We start from the raw sequence: 22,015 nt of genomic DNA, 5'->3' as shown, positions 1-22,015 counted from the left end.
CATTCAGCAAGCAGCAGCTGACAAAACTCTCCACACAGTCGTTTTGACGAGCTCGGGCAGTCGAACCTTCGTTGGCGAGAGAAAACTTGTGCACTGCTCAGTTATCGTTCTGCTCGCGCACAGAGCTGATGTGTGCTCGCGTTGTTCCCGTTGTTTCGCAAATCTTACTAACTTTCTGTGTGTTGTTCCTGTTCATTGAGTAACAGATTTGCCCACAAACTATACAGGCACAGAACGCATAGTCGGCGTTGGTGGTGTGCGTGCGTGTATTTTTTTTTACATTAGGATAGGCACTGCTGCGCGCTTGGGTGAGCGCAGTAGGTTTGTGTTTGTGTTTTGTCGTTTGAATAAAGTACGTACATCATCAGCCATCATCGCCACACAGAGGAGATATCAAAATGGCTACTAGTGATGATGAACATTACCATCTCTACGAGGTGTTTCAAAATTGCTTCAACAAAATCGCCAACAAGCAGCCTGGTAAGTGCCGGAGCAGAACCGGAAGGATCTGCTGTTTTCGCTGACGATGAAAGTGGCTGTTAAAGTGCACGGTGAAAGTTGTAAATTGCGTGTGCGTGTTTCAAGCTTTTGGAAGTGGAGATTTTTTTTTGTCATCCATTTCCATTTTTCGTTCGGAGCTCGCCCGGTGCGTCGGTGTTGGTGTGTGAGGTGGTGTTTTAAAAGTTGCCTGCTAGTGGTGTGCAGCACCAAATGAGTTTCCCTTTATGTACGTGTTTGTCGGGTACTGATGACGGTCGCTGTTGGGATTTTTGCTTGCATGTGTGTATGTCACCCCGAGCCGCTCGCTCGTGTGTACAACACTGTACGGTGTAGTGTGTCAGTGCTGGGAGAAAGAAAAGCGAAGCTGAAGAAAAAGCCTTTATGTCAAAACCTATAAATATTATGATGGCAAATACTCCCGCTGAAATTGACCCGGAAGAAAAAAAAACTGGAAGGACTCCCGTAGTTCAGAGTGCTGAAAATGGACCGCTTCGACCGAACACTGGACGGTATGATGAGATGTGCACTCGGGAATTTAGTGCGAATGTTGATTTGCGCTGAAATCTTCCCGCATGGCAATGAAATGAAATTCGGACATGCAATGTATCGGTAAGCCAAGGTTGCCAGACGCTTCTGTAGTTTATTTGTTTTGAATTGTATTTCTAAGCTCCAAAAGGTATAAGATGTATTTAACTAAAAGACATGAAGCGTTAATTCTCAGGAATAAATGTTTTGTTTTGATATAAATCCTAACTTTTAGAGTATGAACAAAGTTAACAGAATCGTACAAAATATCAAAGTTTCACGAAACAAATAATTTAATGACGAATGGTACAGACTCGATTATGCTATAAACTGCTTCCTGCAAATAATTTCGCCTTCATAAAAATTGAAAGAACAACATAAATCTAAACAACCAAAATCTGTTATTAGCTATTTGTCCTCAAAGTAATCATAACAAGCTTTTAAATCTTAGTAGCCTAAGTTAAACAGCAAAGTTGTATCAGAAGCTCAACTTTAAACACAAACTGGTTTATTGTAAACCAACAGTTTTGAAAGAGTAGTATAATTTAATTTTCCTCGCAGTATTTGATCATTTGAATCGGTCAAATACTATTGCTGCAACAATTTGAAACGTGACCAATTTGTGAAAATGTAGACATGTTTCACATTGTGTGTTGGTTTTTTTTACCTTTCTCATTTTCTTTGTCATACCATTCAACTCAGGTTGTCGAGAACGCAAATTGTTTATGAGACAAAAAATACACTTGATTTTCTTGGAGATGGCTGAAAAGATTACATTTATGGTTCCGGAAATAGTGGTCAAAAACTTAAAATTGGAACTCATATCTATCTCGTAGAAGTTTATCGTGATTCGTTTACCGTTTTCGGAGCAACAGTGTGATGACTTCAAAATTTCGAACTATCGTTAGAAGTGACGATGTAATAATGTAAAACATCATCTAAATTGGGTTTAAAACTATTACAATTTTCAGGTTGTTTTTTGATGGTCAAACAAACCGACTTCGCTCAATATCTCCAGATTGAAACTCACTTCGATTTCTCATAGACAACTGAACCGATTTTCACGAACTTAGCTTCAAATGAAAAGGGTTGTGGTCGAATTATTGAGTGCTCAAACATTCGAACCATCAGCAGAAACGTCGGTGCAAAACCCGTAAAAAACTTCTGAAATGAGTTTAAAAATGTTTCAATTTGCAGGTTGTTAGTTGATGGTCAAACAAACACTCTTCGGCTGTACCGGGTTAGGTTCCGGAATTACTGGGCGTTGAGTGTGATCTTTCAAACTTAAGCAATAAGTTACATCAGAAGAAAATGCATCCTCTATTGGTGTTCAAAAAACATCTTAATTTGCACTTTTTCGATAGAAACACCGTTCTTTTGTGCTGAACATTGATAAAGAACGAAACAAAAAATGAAATTGCAATAAGATCATCATATCTATCCAACAGATTTTTAAGCAATATGGTCTGATAAGGAAATTGAATAGTAAAAAAGATTATTTAAAGCTAGTTTTTTTCATGCAAGATCAATTCATTAAACAATCAGCTTAAATTGTGATCCAAAACAACCTATGGGGAAATTAAAAAAAATGATTTTGATGCTATGCCGGTCCAATACGAAGCAACTATGGACCGTAGGTCTGAAATATCTGCTATAAAACGTCAGTCAAGTTGGCGAACTTTATGGGTGGGTTATGTACATGCGAAGGGCTCTTGTGAATGTTGCAAAATATTTATTGGTGCAGGAAAAAGCCTGATGGAGATGTAATTTGGCAATCTCTCTCTCCCTCCAGCAGGCCTAAAACCTCCTCATTATTTGTATCAACAGATCACAATTATCCAACAGATACATTTAGGCTTAACACAACAATAAAATATAATACTCATTGCTCGGTTCTATAGCTTTCATGTATACAACTAAGGTCACAATTCCTTATGGTTCCGATTAAAATATATTAGAGTTTTGTAATTGATTCTTCAAGAACTACAAGTTCTATGAAAACTATCATTAGTGCCTTTTTTGACAAGTAGTATAATGGTTGGGAAAGCTTCTATAAAACCTTTTACTCGCTAGACTGAACCAAAAATAAAATAACTTGTACTAGAAGAAAAACAAGCATACACCTTTAGTATTGCTTTCAAACATTATTTTTAAAACATTATTGTCAGTTCAATTCTTTCATAAATCTAGTTTTGTGTGTGAGCGTGTTCATTGGATGACAGGTTCACTTAGAGCAAATATGATGGTTCTAAAGTACATTTATGACACAATTGTTGTGGTCTATATGATTCATTACTTCTTTGGTTGAGTGTAATTTGCATGTAGTACATGAAGTTTTTACATTCATTGTCTCGAACTTGTAACTAAAATCCAAGAATTCTTATTGATTGCATTCAAAACACATTTTCAAGAAAAATATCAAGATGACAGTTTATTCATTGCTATTTGAATCAATTTAATGTTGTTCGTAGAGCTGGTTTCCAAAATTTCTTAAATTTTGAATAATTTCGAAAAAGATTTAACGCACGTTTTTGCTGATTTTCCACTTTGCTTTATAAACCTTATAAAGAATTGTGCACTTGGCAGGAATAGTGATTTTCAGTAGGCTTTCAAGGAGTTTAAAATTTTAATTCAAGATTTATGATGTAGCATTGAAGTATTTGTTAAGGTGAAATGTGGCGGAATACGCGCATCGTGTTTTTGATCAATTATTCAAAAACTTGACCGATTTTCGAAAAACTAAAAACACTTAAGTTTTCGCAATTACATTTATCACAACTCTATCATAACAACTTTTTGAAATTTTGCTTTGCAGAGCCGTAACTGGTTTTTTAAATGTATAAACGGTTACTGTTTTGTTCCAAGGGGATGATTTAAGAACTGAAAAGTAGTGTTTGTAGCACAATTTCACAAAGAATCTGAAAATGCAACTTCAAATTATAAAACTTTAGCTAAAACAACCGAATTTGAAACAGTTTACTTAAACTTATCCGCATTTTTTTATTGCTTGCTTTGTTGAAATCAAAATAAGTTGAATACAATAAAATGGGTATTGTAAGAAATCGGTTTTTTTTTCTAAGTAATATAATAGGTATTACTTCAGATTGTAGCAATTATAACAAAAATTAAAAATCAGTCTTGACAGGCTACTGAATGAAATGAGTACAAGCCAAATATTACCGTTCATGTAGAACATTTAAACATATTATATTCATACAATTTTTTTTGTTTCAATTATAGAGGCTTTAACATCTTAGGTCATTCGCCTCTTCGGACCAGAAAATCTTTCTGACCCTATGTGCGGGGTTGGGAATCGAACCCAGGCGGGCTGCGTGAAAGGCATCGACTATCCCATCACGCTATACCCGTCCCCATATATTCATACAATTTGGTGCTAGAACAAGAACTCAAAAATATATACGTTCATGGAAAATCTATCATTATACTGAAAAGAGGATCATAACATAATTTATTTGGCACGATGTCCATATAGTTGTATTGGATGATTAAAAAATTCGAATAAACATCGTCAAGCAAAACAAAGTCTTGGTATTACGTATATTGTGGAATTTAGCCTTTCTATTTCAACAGACTTCGCAGTCGATTCATAGCATAGCTACGATTACATTAGTTGGTGACACAAATAAAAATAGAAATATAAAAAATTTCTACTTATTCGAAGATGACAATGAAAGTCAATTAGAATGGTATATATTGGCAGTAATTCCAGTCCAGTAATTTATTTTAACAGTATTTTATACTTATTACTTTTACGTAAATTTCATCTTATCGCCGTTAAGGGTCTGAAAGTTTTTTTGTCTTCAATAATTCTTTTGAAAGATCCATGCTTGCTTCTTCTAGTGCTTCTAGTGTAATAGTAATCACTAACAATAACGATTGAATTAGGATATATTCAACGTGTGAAGGATTTAAAAATTCATTACGAATCAATGAATCTTTTTTACTAGCCAACAAAACGAGTGGAACACGCACTGCGCTCAATCACTGAAAATATTGTTGGTTTCATATGTGTCGGTTTTTCTTGTTATGCTTTGTGCGACGATTCGGTCAACTCGAGCGGTCAAAATTTTGCGCACTTTTTTTGAGACTACATTTCACCTTAATATTAAAAATGTTATTTGTAAATATTCGATAATCTACGAAACTATGTACTTATGCTTCAGTTTAATGTTTAAAACTCGAGCAAACAGCATTATTTTTTTCGAAGGTGCCTATCGTACGATATGCCCTTATCATATGTTGGTACCGAAATAACCGAAGGTTTGATCGTAATTAGATCACTTAAAACTATCAGTATTACGTTCAACTTTCTATGATTAATAGTTTCAAGATAAAGATAATCTTTTTTGTTATTACTGTTGGTTGATACGATTTCATCATGTTAACTTTACCGAGGACATTAAAATAAATTGAAATATATCCCAAATCAGACTTTGAACTTGTTTGAATGTCAAACAACTGCCTAATTCAACCAACTGGTTGACAAGTTATCAAGCGAAATTATTAGTTCAATTATCGACTGGTGCTTCAAAACTAAAATTTTCATTTTCCAAAACAATGAAAATAATTGGCAACCCTTCGTTGAGTCACAGAAACAGTTCCGACTCAGCTCGCTAAGTACGGGCGCACACAGTCACATTCGTAATGACACTTTTTTGTTGCTTTGACTATTTTGCTGGTGAATATTATTTTGTCTCTCCGTTCTGCATACTCACCCGCAAAGTTTTACTCACGCACACACAGCCACACAAACTGTACACAGGCTAGACTTGTCACAGGCAGTGCCTTTAGTGGCGAGGTTTTGTGTGTGCGCTGCGCTGCTGGTGCGCGTACTTCCACACCATTCATTGTTGTTCTTTTTGCCGTCAGAAAGAGCTACACAGTTCGCGCGTGTATGTCTCATTCAGATAATATCGCAAGCCCAACAGAGTAACAACCGCGCACCAATACACCAGCCGAGCGTTGCGTTACCTTTTTTTCCCCTTGTCAGTTCCGAGCGCAAGCGGTGGTAAAACCTTCGGAACACCCTAGCAAACACATCGCCACCGTTTCACGTCTCCGAATCGGTCACAGGCGAAACTTAACTTGTGTCCTACTCCCCCTCCGCATCAGAGAAACAAACGCGACAGCAGCAGCCAACGGTACCGCAGGGAAAAGGGCAGGGTAGTGTATTATTATGCATGCTTCCTTCAAAACTAAATTGTTGTAACTTGTTCGATTCACTTTTCGATTTCCCAATCACACACCGCCGTGAGTGTGAGCACACACTACAGGGAGATACGAAACGGTGTCACGTAGACTATCGAGGGTTGTGTCCCTTTTTGCGGTCTGAAATCTGCCGAAAGCACTGATAGTGAAATGCATTCTCCTCGGACGCAACGGGTTTCCCACTGTGTAGATTTTTCCAGGGGACTGATGAGAGAGGGAGTCGGAGATAAAATTACGTTCTGATGTTTTGTGTTACTCGCTTTCCTATCAGATGAGGCTTGAAAGCACGAATAGAGTTCGTGAAACTGATTGATTTCCTACACCACCTACTAATTTCGAACTGTTCCTACTCTAGAATGTCGCTCTGAATTGACTTATTCTTCGCACAAGTCGCCAAACTTGAAGTAAGTAAAAGTTTTTGGTTTCCGTTTTCGATTAGTATGCATGATGCATTCACATCCTCTAGGGTTGTCGTATTAATGTTGGGATAAGAGATATACAAAACAAACAACAGTATTCCCTCACACTATTGCTAAGAAGAGAAGTTTTACCAATTTTAAACATAGCATTAAATTAAAGAAACTTCGCAATATTGTGGAATTCGAATAAGTATAAATTACCCTTAATACTTCTAGTCTAATAGTTTAAATAGTCTTGCCTTTGTGTATTTTTATGTTTCATTCATATATCTAACATTTTCCATCTGTCTCCCGTTGGGTAATGTTATGAAACATAAATGAATGAACTTTCTAAAATGTTTGAAAAGATAAAACCAAAATGAAGTTCCATCTACTATAGATTAGTTGAAATATGTTAAATCTTTTGATGTGGAACACATCTTTATTTTCTATATAGGGGTGCAAATCAGAAACTCAAGGAAAAATACATGTAGAAATGTGGTCAGGTTTTAAACATTTACAGCTCAGTCTATTTTGTATCAATTATTAATATTACTCCATTATTTGATTGAAAATATTTCTAAGATTCGATTTGAATGTATCAAGCCACGTATTTTCAATTATAAATGATTAAAAATTTTATTAGTAGTGAGCAGTAGTCCTATTTTGTCTGCTAAAAACTCCTGCATATCGGATTTCCTAGCCATAGACGACGGTTTTGAAGGAGTAAGCGATATATCAAAGGGAAAGCATCGCTCTGATTGGTCAATCGATGCAAAAGCGAAGCTGTTGGGAGCACGCGAATCTATAAATAGAAGCGAAATTGTAGCTAACGTTTCAGTCCTACGCGTAGCATGCTAGAGTTGGTTGTTGCTAGGCAGCAAGGCAAAAAGTGCCATAAAACGATTTGAAGCTTCAATTGGTATGCTCTAATCTTGTGTCATGCAAGCTCGAATGAAATGTAATGTTATGTCGTTTTGCCTGAGAAATTAACAACAACCCAGGGGTAAATTTTGTGTGATTAAAAGCTTATCGCTTCAACCGAAATCGCAGAATGGTAGAGAAATTTATTTATAAAAATAACTGCTTGCATACAAAAGTTGAACACAAGCTTGGCGAAGAGAAGCCTAAATATCAAAATCGTATCGCAAGTATGTACAAAGATATAATTGCTTACATTTGGGATATTGGTGTAATTTCGTCGGTTATAAAACAAACAATGTTCGGTGTTGGTTCCTAATCAAGATCAATCTAAGCAGACTCTCGTGCAATTGCGGATTCAAACTTGTGACGATTGATTGTAGATCATTAGAAATTTTGGTTGCCTTGTTCCACATCAATGGCTCGAACAATCCTACGAGGCTGATCCTTGTAGTTTTTTTTTGGTAACATTAACAATTTTGAATTTTCTGTCTGAATTTTTGTTCGGAACTCGTATCCAGAATTCTGAATTGAAATTTTAGATCTGAACTTCGAATCTGATTTTTAAACAGATTTCTGAAACAACATTTGACACCTAAACTAAGTTTCATAATGTAATTCCTGATTCAAGTTCCAGAACCTTTTTGCTGAATTCAGTTCAGAATTAATTTCCAGAATTCAGAACGTGCATGCCGGAACTAAATTAGGAACATGGATTCTAGAACAAGATTTTAAAACTGAATTCAGTTCCTCAATCTAGGCTCGGAATTCATGTTCAGAACTCTAGAACAAAATTCAAGATACGGATTTTAAAATTCGGATTCCGAAACGAAATTTTAGATCTAAACGCCGAATTCTGAACCAAAATTTGATACCTGAACTAAGTTTCATAATTTACTTCTTGAATTCAGTTCAGAACCTTATTCCTGAATTCAGTTTCAGAATTCATTTCCAGAATTCAGATTCATGAATTTAGAATATGCATGCTGGAAATCAACTCGGAACTTGGATTCTGTAACAAAATTTTAGAATTGAATGCAGTTCTTCAATCTAGGTTCGGAATTCAAGTTCAGAATTTAGTTGTTGAATTAAATTCGGATTCTTAAAATGAGATCAGTTCTAGAATTGTAGATAAAAAATCATGAACTGAATCCTCAGTTCTGCGTTAGTTCTTGTACTTATTTGATAGTTTTAATTGTTGTACGTTTCGCATTCAGCTCATCAGTGCATTAGCATCCATAATCCGCTAAGCAGACGTAAAGTCATTGCTATTTACAACACACTTTTTTGTCTTGAATTTAGATCCAATTTCTGAAGGCTGGTCCAGAATTTAGGTTCTGGTGTAGATGAATACATTATGGAAAAAAGCACTCAACATTTGTAAACATCGGACAAATTAAAAAAAAAACATGTTACATTGATCTGCTAGAACCAAATTAATAGTAGAAGGATTTCTCATAGAGGATAAACAAGTTGGGCTATTTGGAAATAAAACTGGCCAAAACCAGTGGAGAGTTTATTATGAAGAACTCGTACATTCTGATAATTTTTCTGGTTATTCCACGAGAGGTGCTCAGCATTTAGAACCCTTTTACGAAGAAAAAGATCGACGTTTTGTACGTGTTTTCAAATCTCATTTGTATTATTTGAATCATTTGAAAATCTAATGATTTTAAATTTGATTTTATGGGATGAGAATTTAAATTTGTTTGTCTTGACATGACATTGTCAATAATGGAATTTATGGTTTCCACTACAATCAGGACATGAAATTTCCTCTGAAAGTTTCTTTCATTGAAAAGGCAAGTTTGCAAGTGAATTGCCACAATTTAAACAGTGTATGTTCATATGACAATTTGTTGTACCATGGCCGAAGCCCGGCCAATGACGGTACTGTGTTAGGTTCGCAGTGTCATCATGACGTTTATAATTTTCCCATCGAACTGAAGTTTCGACTTTCATTTACGGAAGGAATGGAAAAGGCTCAGTCAGCTGCTTTGAAATTGCAGGCATATATTGTTGTTGGTTTTCCAGAACGACAAACGTCCATTCTAGGAATTTTGGAAGAATTTTGTCCTGTGTCGCTAAAATTCGTTTCTGAAGGAATATCAGATATGTTGTTAGCTGGAATTGGTTTTGAGGTGATTTGGCCCTTTTTTGAAAACCGGGAATTCTTATTTCGCAAAACCGGAAAAATTGAAATCCGGCAATCGGATTGCTACCTTGCAGTTTACTCTCATTCTGCTACGAACGTCAACGCCGTTCTATTTACCAAATGTCACTCAAAATGGAAAACGAACCGTCTTTGCAGGAATGTTTTATATTTGAATGCTATCACCTAGAGGTTGAGTCATTTAATTTCTAGAAATACGGTTTACTAGGTATACAGGTATGAAGTGAGTTTTTGTCTTTTGTTAAAATGAAACACTAATTCTGAATAGGAAAATAAAAATCATTTTAATAAAAATATTGACAACTACTTTCTACACATCTTTCTGGTTATTTATAGATACCGCACCAACAGAAATGTTCATCGGAAATAATGCTCATTATTTGAGTTTTTCAATCTCATTATTCGAGTTTTAAGTTTTTTTTAAAATTATTGTGTACCTGAAAGCTATGGAGCAATGAGCATTATGTTCTGTAACATTCGTATAGGCCTAACGCATGATATACCCTAATTACATGTTGGTACCGATTTTTTGTCTGTGGCGATATGTATTAACAGTTTCACCAGGTTTTAGAAGTTCAACACAGGGCTTTTTTGACTTCTTACCGAATCGATCTGGTTTAGCAATCAACGTTGATGGTTGTCCCGGACTAAGCCCTAGATTTCCGCGCTTAGGATTCTTGAAATAAGTCCATTTTTCATTGCTAGTAAGAGTTCGATGCAAAACTGTTTTTCTTTCGTGGCTTTGAAGTAAAATTTCACAAGTGTTTTTTTCTTTTTTTGGTTTTCCATCTGTCTTTCATTCAATTCACGTGGTACCAATTTTCCACACTTTTGGATTTTTCCCATAACTTTTAAACTGCCAGAAATTGTTTGTTGTGCAAAATTTAACATTAGAGTATCATCTTCATCTAACATTACTTGCAATTCGGCGATTTCAAACTGTTCTGATGGTATTCCATGTTCTTCATTTCTCACGTCAAAATCCATATTCCTGAACAGTTCAAACTATTTTACAGCATGTTGCTTCTAATACAGTGTGATCACCATATGCCTCAAAAAGCATTCGATGCCATTCTGCAGTACTTTTCTTCAAATGAAAACAAAAAGTCAATGCTTTCCGCAAATCATTACTTTCTGGAACGAAATTGGACATTTTTAACACAATGAAAAAATATGATGTTATTTGTTCAATGACTTGATGTAGGTATATCATATATGTTTGGCATATTTTAGACCATTTAAAAAAATAAGACTCGTTCACACCAAACGTTCATTATTTGTATCTTATTGTTAATTTCATACCCGTATATCAGGTATTTTACTCTGGCGCTTCTAGTTGTCTGATCTGGAATGTTTCCACAGTAATTTGTTTTGAAATGTTTCCTATTTCAGTGCAGAAAATTTTTCTCATGACTCTTTTTACCTTTTTTTTTAAAACGTTTTGCTTGATGGAAGCAGTGAACCGATCATTTATTTTGGATATCACCTTCGGAAATCCGACGTGTTCAGGTTCAACAATCGCGAAGTCGTTCAAATTGTTTCAATTGAGCGTGAGTAGCGTTCTCAAAAATTTCCGTGAGCGGCACGCTATTGATCGACAAGATCACAGAAAGAGTCATAGTGGATTTGGAAGCTGTATTTTAAGGTGTTGAGAACGATTAGGGTCAATTCATGGTTGATATCGTCAAGAAATTTAATCCTAGCCAATGCATCGTCGCTGGGGTGTTCAATGCACAGGATACTGTAATTTTTCTAAACTGGTCTCAAAACTACACAAATCGATAGCCACTAAACAAACCGATTCCGACTATCCTGGTTCTCGATCTCCGGTTCTGGAGGCACCGGAAATAGTGGTCATATATTTCAAAATCGATCTCACTCGCTTTTCTTAGCGATGGTTTGACCGATTTCCACAAACTTAGATTCAAATAAAAAGTCTTACGGTCTCTCCCATACGGAATTCCTGAATTTTATTTGGATTATTTGACTTCCGGTTCCAGAGTTATAGGGAAAGGTGTGTTAAATATAGTACACTGTCATTTAAACCGGCGAAACAAAAACCGTAAAAAAAAATCCAAACTGGATTCAAAACCGATATTCCCAATCTTAGGGTCAAATGAAAGGTCTTATGATCCTACCAAAAATTACTGCATAATCTCGGATACAACAAAAATTTAAATCGTCGTTTAGAGTACGATGGCAAAATCTTATAAAATCTTTCGTTTTCTTAAGAATGACCTCCGCGAGCAAACCACTATTTCATTCTGTATGTTATACTAGTTAATGCACAAACATTTTGAATAGAATACCACAGTATTGTATACGAGAAAGGCATAATTACACAACTAGATGGATTAAAACAGTTTTTTCGTTAAATGCACAAAAAAGCCTATGATCTGGCAAGGTACTTGCAGCGGCGGACAAAAATCTATACAGATAGAAAGAAACCTGCAAAATTCCATCGAATAAGCTGTAACAAAAAGCATCCATCATATATAACAGAATCTTACGTATGATTTGAAAATTACATGACTAGAAATGAAATGAAAAAAAGGTGGGTGGGTAATGTCAGAGACATAACGATGTCGTGAATACGAAAACAACTGACATGTTCCTTAACACTTCCGAATATCAATTAGTTGATCGATTGTATAAATTATGCAAGCATTCCCCTTTTCCACATTTTTCTAAAGAAAAAACAAAAACAAAGAAGGCTTCACTTGATCTAGATTACTGTGAATTTCACACAGTGAAAAGTGCAAAAATCAATTCAAACAGTTCTAGATTTGCACTAAACTGAGGATATTTCCCTTCGATTTGCGAGCAAGAAATCCTAATAGTTCTTTAGAAAACTTTTGGAGCCATTAGAACGGCTGATTTTGTGTGATGCTCTTCACCGTTGCTTTTTCACCAATGCTCTTGTCGGAAGCGAAACTAGCTTTGCAAACAACACAAAATACATCTGCTCGCACTGGCGATAGAATCCAAGCTGATCCAATTTTTGTTGAGAGGTTTGTTTTTACCTGATATCGTTTGTAGCTTTTTCACTAATGGCCGGTCCTAACGGCTATAAAAATAGCAGCATATATAATTTTAATTTCGATATTTCATTTCGGATTTGCATTTCATTAAAAGAAACTATCCGGATGCTGTACGGGATTCATTACTGCCTTTCAGAAGGACCAAATTGTGGAACTCACTACGATATTAAACACTGTTCGGAACATTTTCTCGAACGATTTGTTGTACAGCAGCAGATATTTTGTTCTCTTCCTCAGAACGCGTTCTGATTCGCTGGTGTTGACATGGGTCAAATGAGACAGGTTTTTCAATACTGTACTATTGAAATACTTCAATGCTTTTTCTTTACACGCCTAAGTTGAAAAATTTCGATTCTATTGGTAGTTAGATTATATAAATCCTTTCACAGATCACTGAGCTATGAGTTTAAAAATATGAGAAAGGCAAACGCGCCTTATTAATTATCCTCTTTGATACTCGTTTATACCAAACATTTCAGAAAAGTTTAATTTTGAATTATTTGAGATTATGTCACACAACTGAAAATTTTATCATAAAATTGTGATCATATTTCCGATGGAATGTAGCAAAAATTATGTTGATTCGTTAGATACAACAAGAGATATTCACGATCAAAAACTTCTCACTCTCTCAGAGGGTAAATTTTGAAAAAGCGCCCCATAGTAAAGTAAGTCGTATTCACGACAAAAAAATATTCGTAACAACTGGGATTTGTACCAAGAATCATTAGATGACAAAGAGCAACCGTTTATCGACTGAACCACAGATGTACATATCTGCTGGTCAGGTAAATGGTACATATAAATTCGTGCAGTCGTACTAGCTAGCCATCGGCAATCGGAAATTACGCGTTAGGCATGTAAATCTTAAGCAGTAATATATCAGTAGAATACAGTTGATAGATCAAAAATGAGTTTTGACTTGACTTGAAGTTTTGACTGCATAGAAAATTGATTGGAAACAAACTTCATAATAATATGTAACACATGGTATGAGAAGTACCGAGTATAACAAATGGAACAGGATTTTTTTGGTTCAAAATTAACTTTCAAGAGCAACCCAATCATTTAACAATTAACATCAAGAGCAACCCAATCATTCCAGTGTTGCTCTAACATTTCAATACAACTTTTGTAGAATGATTTATCTTTTACCTCAGGCCGCGATTTCAGCGATAACCTCTTCATTCGTGCGAAATTCGTAACCGGCGAACATTTTTTCCAGGTCTGCAAACAACCAGTAGTCGCTGGGAGCCAAATCTGGCGAATATGGTGGATGTGGGAGCCATTCGAAGTTCAATTCATGTAGTTTTGCTATCATCAACACATTCTCGTTTTTGGTCAACAGTGAGCAAACGCGGCACCCATTTCGAACAGAACTTTTTCATAGTCAAATGCTCATGCAATATAGAGCCAACACGTTCTTTTGATATCTGACGTTAACTCACGCAACTTCATTTTTCGATCATTCCAAACGATTTTGTGGATTTCTTTTATGTTTTCTGGTGTTACCGCCTCATTTGGACGTCCACTGCTTACCTAATCATCGGTGTCTCTACGACCAAGTTTGAACTCAGCAAACTAACGTTTTATTTTTGTTTCTGTTAGAGAAGAGTCTACATAAGACTTTTCCTAACACATTGCTTCGCTTGAATGGTATTTTTTTCTCATCAAGAAGCAGTGTAAAATTGAAACACAAAATTGTTTTTGATCCATTGCGCTGAAAATAACGAAAGTAGCGTCACTCTTAGCAAAATAATTCAAAAACTAATGAATAGATTATATGGAAATTTCAACAGATGTCTTTTAAAGGTTAGTATTAATTGAAAAAAGGTGACTGCAATAAAAATAGCGCCATCTATGTGTTAGGCCCGGGACTTTTCAGCCCATGTGTTATTAAAAATATCGGAATTTTATGTTACGTTTAATGGAAAATTATGTCTAATACATAATTCTTTCTTCACAGTTTAGATCTGCTTAGATATTCTGTTACATTTATTTTTCAGATAGTTTTCCTGACAAACAAGACTATGACCCCTATGTACTAACAGGAGTGCCTGAAAAACCGTGTTCTTCCGTACATGAAACATAACAGACCTTCGAAGTTTTGGTCTGATTTGGCAAGCTGTCACTACGTCGGAGAAGTGGTATCAAGAGAACGGGATGTATTGATTCGAAAATGAAATCCATGCAACCAACTGCCCATATTTTCGCCCAATTGGCAGTTATTAGGCAATTGTCGAACAGAAGTTGAAAAAGAATGGAAACGTGAATCCGGGATATGATTCAGATGAAAATATGATGGAACAAAAGGGACGCTCAAATTAATAGACAGAGTGGCCAAAATGTTGTGAGTGGTATTCGAAGAAAAGTTAGAGATATCGTCAGAACCAAATTGGAGTTGTTTGTTCGCTATTTTCCCTCCAAAGTGAAATGAATGACCTCCATTTTGAGTTTTCAACATTGTTATTCCATTAACATAAATCCGCTATAAATCAATTCTTTTGCTTTCAGCTTTACTAGTTCATGAAAATGCATTTGTGATGGACGGAAATAATGTGGAAATAGACAGAGATTAATGGAGCTTCTTAAAAAGTTTGAGACGAAGCCGATCTAGAAATTGAATATGGCTGGAAAGAGACACAGGTTACCTTTTTGTTGGTAAACAGTTACTAATGGAACTGCGGTGGTTGTATGCCTGTTAGATTACCCGAGCTTAATGATTTGAATATGTGTTGAATATTAATTTTCATTTCGAAAGTTTCACACCTTTAACGGAGAGACACCATCACTACATAATGAACCGTGGTGACGATGGAAATTTCGGAACTGCCTCAGAAAAAAAGCAAGACTTCCAATTTAAATAAGAAGCAAAGTCAAAAGTTGCAATTTTAATATCTGTCTAAAATTACGAATGACCTAAAAAGCGAACCATGACAAAATATAAAAAAAAAACCCTTCTCGTCTTCCCCAAACCCCGCTACTTTCACGCTCCTTGAAAAGCTGCTCCAGCCGGGTGGCTACGCAAAACGTGGCCGAAGCTTAAAAGTATAATAAAATTTTGAGCTGTTATCCCCGTTCCATGCACTTTTCGGCTGCTGCTGCTGCTTCTGCTCTTCTGCAAACCTGGCGACCGTAGGCCCCGTATAATTTTATATGCTTCTTGAAGAAAGAAGCGAAAGCCTCTTTCTATAACTTTTCTTATTTTTACTGCCTTTTTCTGCTACCGCTGTTGGTTTTTTGGTCTTCCACGGTCCGCAGTTTCCCTCTGCATACATGTATTTTTTTTCGTTGGTCGCAACTTTTATGCTGCAGCAGCACCACCACCACCACCACCGCCAGTACCGTCACTACCACCACCGCGGCACTGCCGCACCATCAGCATACCTAGCAAGCATCAGTAGGGCAAACTGGCAGTGTCAGTATGCGACCACCACCTTCACCAACGTACGAAAGGCACCACCACACCACCAGCACCACACCAACGATCTGAGATCTCTGTCCAGAGCCCGAACCATGTCGCTCGAGAGTCGCGCTGTTTTGGTCGACCATAGCCATGATTGTCGTCGAAGGGGTGCACGGCGCATATATGTTCCGTGTAGTGTATTTACTCTGTGAAAATGTGCGAGAAAGAAGAGGAGAACCAAACCGACAATCCACTCACGCTTAGTTGGCAATAAAAGGAATATCGAATCGAGAGGCCCTGGTTGACTGGCTGGTTGGTTGGCTGGCTGGCTGGCTGGCATGGAATGGCATGGAACCGGGGGCTGGAAAACCCGACCGATCATAATTTTTTTTCTGCCTCCGTACCTCTTTGTCGCTTCCTCTTTCACCTCAAGCTCGCTGGAAGCCAGTAGTTCAAGTCGAAATCGTTGCCTGCCGTGCGAGAGTTGAACCAGCAGATATGATTTGGGATTTATTTAGCGTTACAAAACTCAACGATTTTACACAGCCAATCGGCGGCAGGAGCAGCGGCAAAACTCACTGGAGCAAATCAAATCAACATAATGTGTATTTTATATTCCCTCACCCGCACCCGGTTTGGCTTTTCGAAGGCTTTTCGAGTGAAAGAGAGACAGCGGAAAAATGGTACACGCATTCGGCCGCGGATTGTAGTTACTTGGCTGCTGCATCGCCCGGGAGTTGTACGTCACCTGGTTTAATACTGGGATACAACCGTGCAATGGACAAGTTTGACGAAAAGAGTGGCGCATTACACGCTATGCCATCCGGAATACGCGATTGTCTTAGCCTGTTAAGTCTTTTACGGAATTTATCCTAGATAAGTTAGTAATTTATTCAACAACATTTGTCACATGAAATCCAAATGTCTATTTGATTCGTGTGAAAGATTCCTCGAAATTTACTGTTTCTGAGATTGGATTTGAAGGGTTCCTCGAAAGCTGCAAATTGCTTACATTTTCTTACGGACATGTTCTGATCATGGCATCGCTAGTTTCCAAGTTACTGTACTTTTTTTTGAATAATTAACAAGGAGTTTGATTTTGGAAAAACAGGAAAATCTAGCAAAATCAGGAGGTTTTTTGTATGCCCATTTTTTTGTTTAATTTCGCGAAACAATCGTCTCGAGAGAAAATGTAACCACTATTTTCTGTGCCTCCGAAATCAAAAACTGGGAACGAAGATAACCGAAATCAGTTTGTTTGGTCGTCAACTGATAATGACAATCGAATGGAGTAGTATTGGGGTTAGTTCAGATTTTTTTTTCGTTTTCTGTTTTATCCTGTAAGTGATGGTATAATTTTTTTTACAAATTTAACTTTATAATTCCGGAACCGAATCGGATCCCAATGAAATTCAGAAGTTTTGTATGACCGGTACTTCATATCATCTGATATGTGACTGTTCCGCATTGACGCAACTACGTATTCGGGTTTTTGGTTCTCCACATATGGTTGAGTTTGTGTTTGCGAAGCTAAAATTAAAGGATATCCTATTGTTTCCCACCCAATGTGGTAAGGAGCTATAGTCAGAGGGGTTCATCGTTCTTCCTGGAGAGAATGAATCCTTTCTGTATTGACCTAAACGGGGTTTCAGCACATTGTTTGGCATTTCTTATGGGGTGCTGATTTGTTCTGCATTCTTCCGGGAATGCAGAATGATGTCGCTTTTGTAAAATCTCTGAATCCTCTCGGGGATTGGAGGTTTCATTAACTGTGCATTTTGGCAGCTTTCAGCATCCTTTTGGGGATGGAGAACGATTTGTTTCTTTATGCTTTGTGGTGTTTTGCCACCTCTCCCACTTCACAATTTTCTTCCATGTTCTCTTTACCATTCTTTTCCCATCAGGAAATTGAGGAGAATCCACGGTAAGGCACAAATCTTCAAATAACTAAGAAAACGTGCCACTTGAGCCAATTAGTTCTGATTCCTGTGAATCAAATTCGAAGATCAGTAGGCTGTCGCTTTCGGTTCTGGTGATGTAAGTTATAAGTGACGTAAACGACATAACGAACTTTTTTACTCTCCGTTCCCATTTTTCGGAGATGGCCAAACCGGTTTCAACAAGCTTAGACTTGTTTGAAAGTCATTCCTGATTTATTGTTTGAGTTTGATGTTCAAATGGCTGGCACTTTCGGTTTTCAATACATATAAGATATATTTATATTCTTATGTGATTTTAGATTAACATATAAGTTACCCAGTATAATTGTTAGTAACCTACGAAAATCAACTGGCCACCTGTCAATATTGTCAGATAACTTTTCATTATTGTAAGCCCTGTGGGAAACTGAACAAGACAAAATCTACATTTAGGGACCATCAAGCTACCCCTATCTACTACCAGCCCAAAGTAAGTGCATGAAGGACAAAATTTATTATATTTTGTACATGAACTACGCTATGCTATCCTGCTCCGTTTATCCGTAAGGGTAACTCTAAGAGTAGAAGATGATCGTAAATCTTTGCATTCAGTCACAATCACTAACAGTAATAATACGCCAACGTCGAAAGTGGTTTTCTAATTGGTGGGTTGGCTTCATTAGAAATATATATTGCTCTTCTTCAAAGGACCATTGTATCAAATCCAACTAATTTAATTTTAGCTAGCAATGAAGCAAACCGCCAGAATATGATACATGAGTCTGTCACTTTTCATCATGACAACGTTTGGCCACATAATGTGGCTCCAGTCAAAAATCAGAAGTTGGATGATAGTAGATTCACACAGATTCAAATCCATGTCTTAGAAAGGACAAGATTTAGCCAGTTTCATGAATTCATCTCATTCGTCTATCGATTCTAATCTATTTCGTGTTTGATAGACAGTACATAGAACAAATTGGCTCAAGTGACACGTTCCCCTGGTTATTTGTGGATTGTTACTTTCTCTTTCGTACTAGACATTCAAAACTTTAGACCAAAAAGTTTTCCCAATGTTATTTTTCTTGTATGTGCTATCGAATTTAAATATCACATACGTACTTCATTAGAATCATTGAAACTATATGATATTGTTTAACCACTTTTACACTACAACTTGTATCAGTTCCGCATCGAAATATAGCAGCGCAAACTATTTTTATCAGTTTTATACTGAAATTATAATCCAGGAACAGTATTATTCAAATAACACGTTCCATTCATCCGAATATATTCGACCATTTGAACCAATATATTCGCGCTTAGGTAAATCGGCGATTACGAGTGAAACTCGTTCAGTCTCCGGGCGTCGGAATTCCAGTGGAACCAGCGTGATCCATCGTAAATGAAGCGATCGGTTCCGAGCCCTCCCCACATTGCTTTCTGTTGCCTTCCATACCCCGAAACTGCGGCGCTGTTTAGCTTAGTAATTCATAGGCTGGTGATTACTTATTCAAATCGAACCGACCGAGCAGCGGCCGCAGCAGCAGCCTGGCTCAAGGCCACCTTTCGCGCCCGTGAGCGCAGAAAAGGTATCGCGACTAAAGACATATAAAACGAAATGTGCTGATCCTATCTCGGAACGTGAAAATTATGCCAAGAAAAATAAAACTAAAGATCCAATCTAATCAGCTAGCATCGGATAAAGGCGGCAAACGTGTTTGTGTGTTTTCCTTCTTCTTTGGTTTGAGTTCCGACTGAACGATCGAACTCGATATGACTGTTCTGTTGAGTTATCCATTCTGTCACTGGTGGAGCGTTGAGACAATCTTTTGTCGTGGGCAAAAAATTGGTAGAACTTGTAAATGACTCTCCCATTGACTTTTTTTGCAAAATTTCGCAATCATAAAAAAAACATCACATTCACGCTTGGTTCATTAGCGTCGTATTTCCGGATTTTAGCATAACTAATAATGTTCGAAATGTGGGGTCTCTGTTGTTTGATCAATGCACGAATGAACTGGTAGAGGTTAATCAAATATTGTATAAAGATCAAAGCAAAATAGCTATTCGCAAAGATTTTTCAGTCCGTAACAACGTGGTCTTCTCCAGCGAACGGACAAAAACAGTCCTTTTTCTGGGCAGCTTTTTCTTCTATTTTTTCTGCGTAAAGTAATCAAGTAAAGAAACAGAAATATGGCATGTTATTGTGTAATTGAAAGATCAAGATCAGAACAAATAGGTTCTGATGGCGCGTTCTCCATGAAATTAAAAAATTTGTAAACTGAGTTCAACCAATGATTTTTGGTGGAGTTCAAGATCGGCACTAAGTGAAATCAAGGTATAACCAATTTCATCGTTTTTCATCAATTTTATTGTAACGGCCTTCTGAGACCAAGAAGGAATTGAGTCAAGGAATTGATTCCCTTAGTTGACATCAAGTTCGTTAATTGGTAGTCAAATGGTACCAGTTCTGGATTATAAAGGCGATTGGTACAATCTATATCTATATAATTATCGCCTTCTATTTTCAATCTCGATAACAGTTTTGATCCGTTTCAACTGCTCTAGACACAATTCGCTTTCATCTTTCGACGCAGTCAGAATCGAGAGATAGAGAGAGAGAGAGAGAGAGAGAGAGAGAGAGAGAGAGAGGATAAGAATATAATATAACAATAGAATGTTGTGAACAATGAGAAGTAAACCTTACGAACAAACGACATCAGCTGTGGTGTCACCGCGATCAAAGACAATCATTATTGCCTTCAAACGGTATCGTCTTCGGTACAATAAATTGTAGCGTTGAATAAGACGCAATTATATCTCTTTTTAAAGCTAGTGCATTTCCTTCGATTAAGTGAAACTTATAGTGTCACATATATTTAACTGTATTCTATTAAAGCACAAAGTTTTTTTTATAACGTTTATTTATACCTGGTTTTAGCCTTGATAGGTCCATCGCTGGGTAGAAACGCAAAGCTTTTTCTTTTGCTAACGACAACAACAATAATGTGCTATAGAAGTGCGTGGGCATGGTCTTACTCCAGCCGCTACCGATGAAAATGTTCGAGAAACTAAGTCGTAGTACAAAGAGATTCTTCCCATTAACAAGGAAATGTAGAAGAAATTTTCCTCGGTATCCCATGTGCAATGTCCATCTGTTATCTATGCACATGAGAATTTCTTCTTTGGTTATTTTCGATGTGGACATAAAACATACCCATTTAAAACGTTGGTCAACTACGGCAGTCAACTGGCGTCATGTCAATATTGTCAGAAATCTATTCACTACGGTAAGTAGAGTATAGTAGAGCTACCCACTTCAAACAACCCCATTACTTCTGAGACATAGACATAGACAAATATTTCGGAATGCTTCATACATCCTTCATCAGTGTATCGGTTTTAAAACGATCTCAGCACTGATTCGAATGTTTTTTTTTACAACTGGCAAAGTCGCGTTGACAAAATTTAGATATCAAAATATGGGGCCAAGCTTTGCCAAAATGTATGAACTCTCGTACTCAACATTTGAATAAGAATTTTGGCGTTATATTTACTTCTATCTTGAAAACATGTCATTTTTTGAGAGTCGAATACAGGAAAAGTAGAGGAGAGGCATCTCTGAATGGCGACCCATCAGCGATGACTGTTCATGCTTTTAACCGGGGAAATCGTTTAGGCAATCCAACTATTTCCACGATTAGGAAAGACCTGTGTGTTTGGGGTCCCGTCTCGGTGGTATTTTTTTCGAAGTTTTTCATTTCATAGTTGTATTGGTCAGACTTTCCTCAATTTTATTTTCTCGTTAAATACTATTAAAATCTCAAACAAAACCAAAAAAAATGGCGAAAAAGAATCGTCATAGACAGGATTAGAACCCACAATCTTCTCTTTACAGC

At 36.9% G+C, this 22,015-nt stretch overlaps 1 protein-coding gene across 3 annotated transcripts in view; it reads left to right on the top strand.

The window, feature by feature from the left end:
* Positions 1–99: 99 nt before the first annotated feature.
* LOC131431009 (protein daughterless) overlaps positions 100–22,015 on the top strand; it is a 113,406-nt gene continuing 91,490 nt past the window's right edge. For 2 of the 3 annotated variants that reach the window (XM_058596390.1, XM_058596388.1), the window contains exon 1: positions 101–480. In XM_058596390.1, the coding sequence (XP_058452373.1) occupies positions 399–480 (82 nt within the window). In that variant the 5' untranslated portion in view covers positions 101–398. Of the gene's footprint in view, positions 481–22,015 lie in introns of all 3 variants that reach the window. The other variant, XM_058596389.1, reaches the window with a different exon arrangement.

This window comes from Malaya genurostris, chromosome 2, assembly GCF_030247185.1.
Source record: "Malaya genurostris strain Urasoe2022 chromosome 2, Malgen_1.1, whole genome shotgun sequence".
NCBI lineage: Eukaryota > Metazoa > Arthropoda > Insecta > Diptera > Culicidae > Malaya > Malaya genurostris.
Note: the sequence above shows the minus strand (reverse complement) of the source record. Positions and strands in the feature narration are given on the sequence as shown.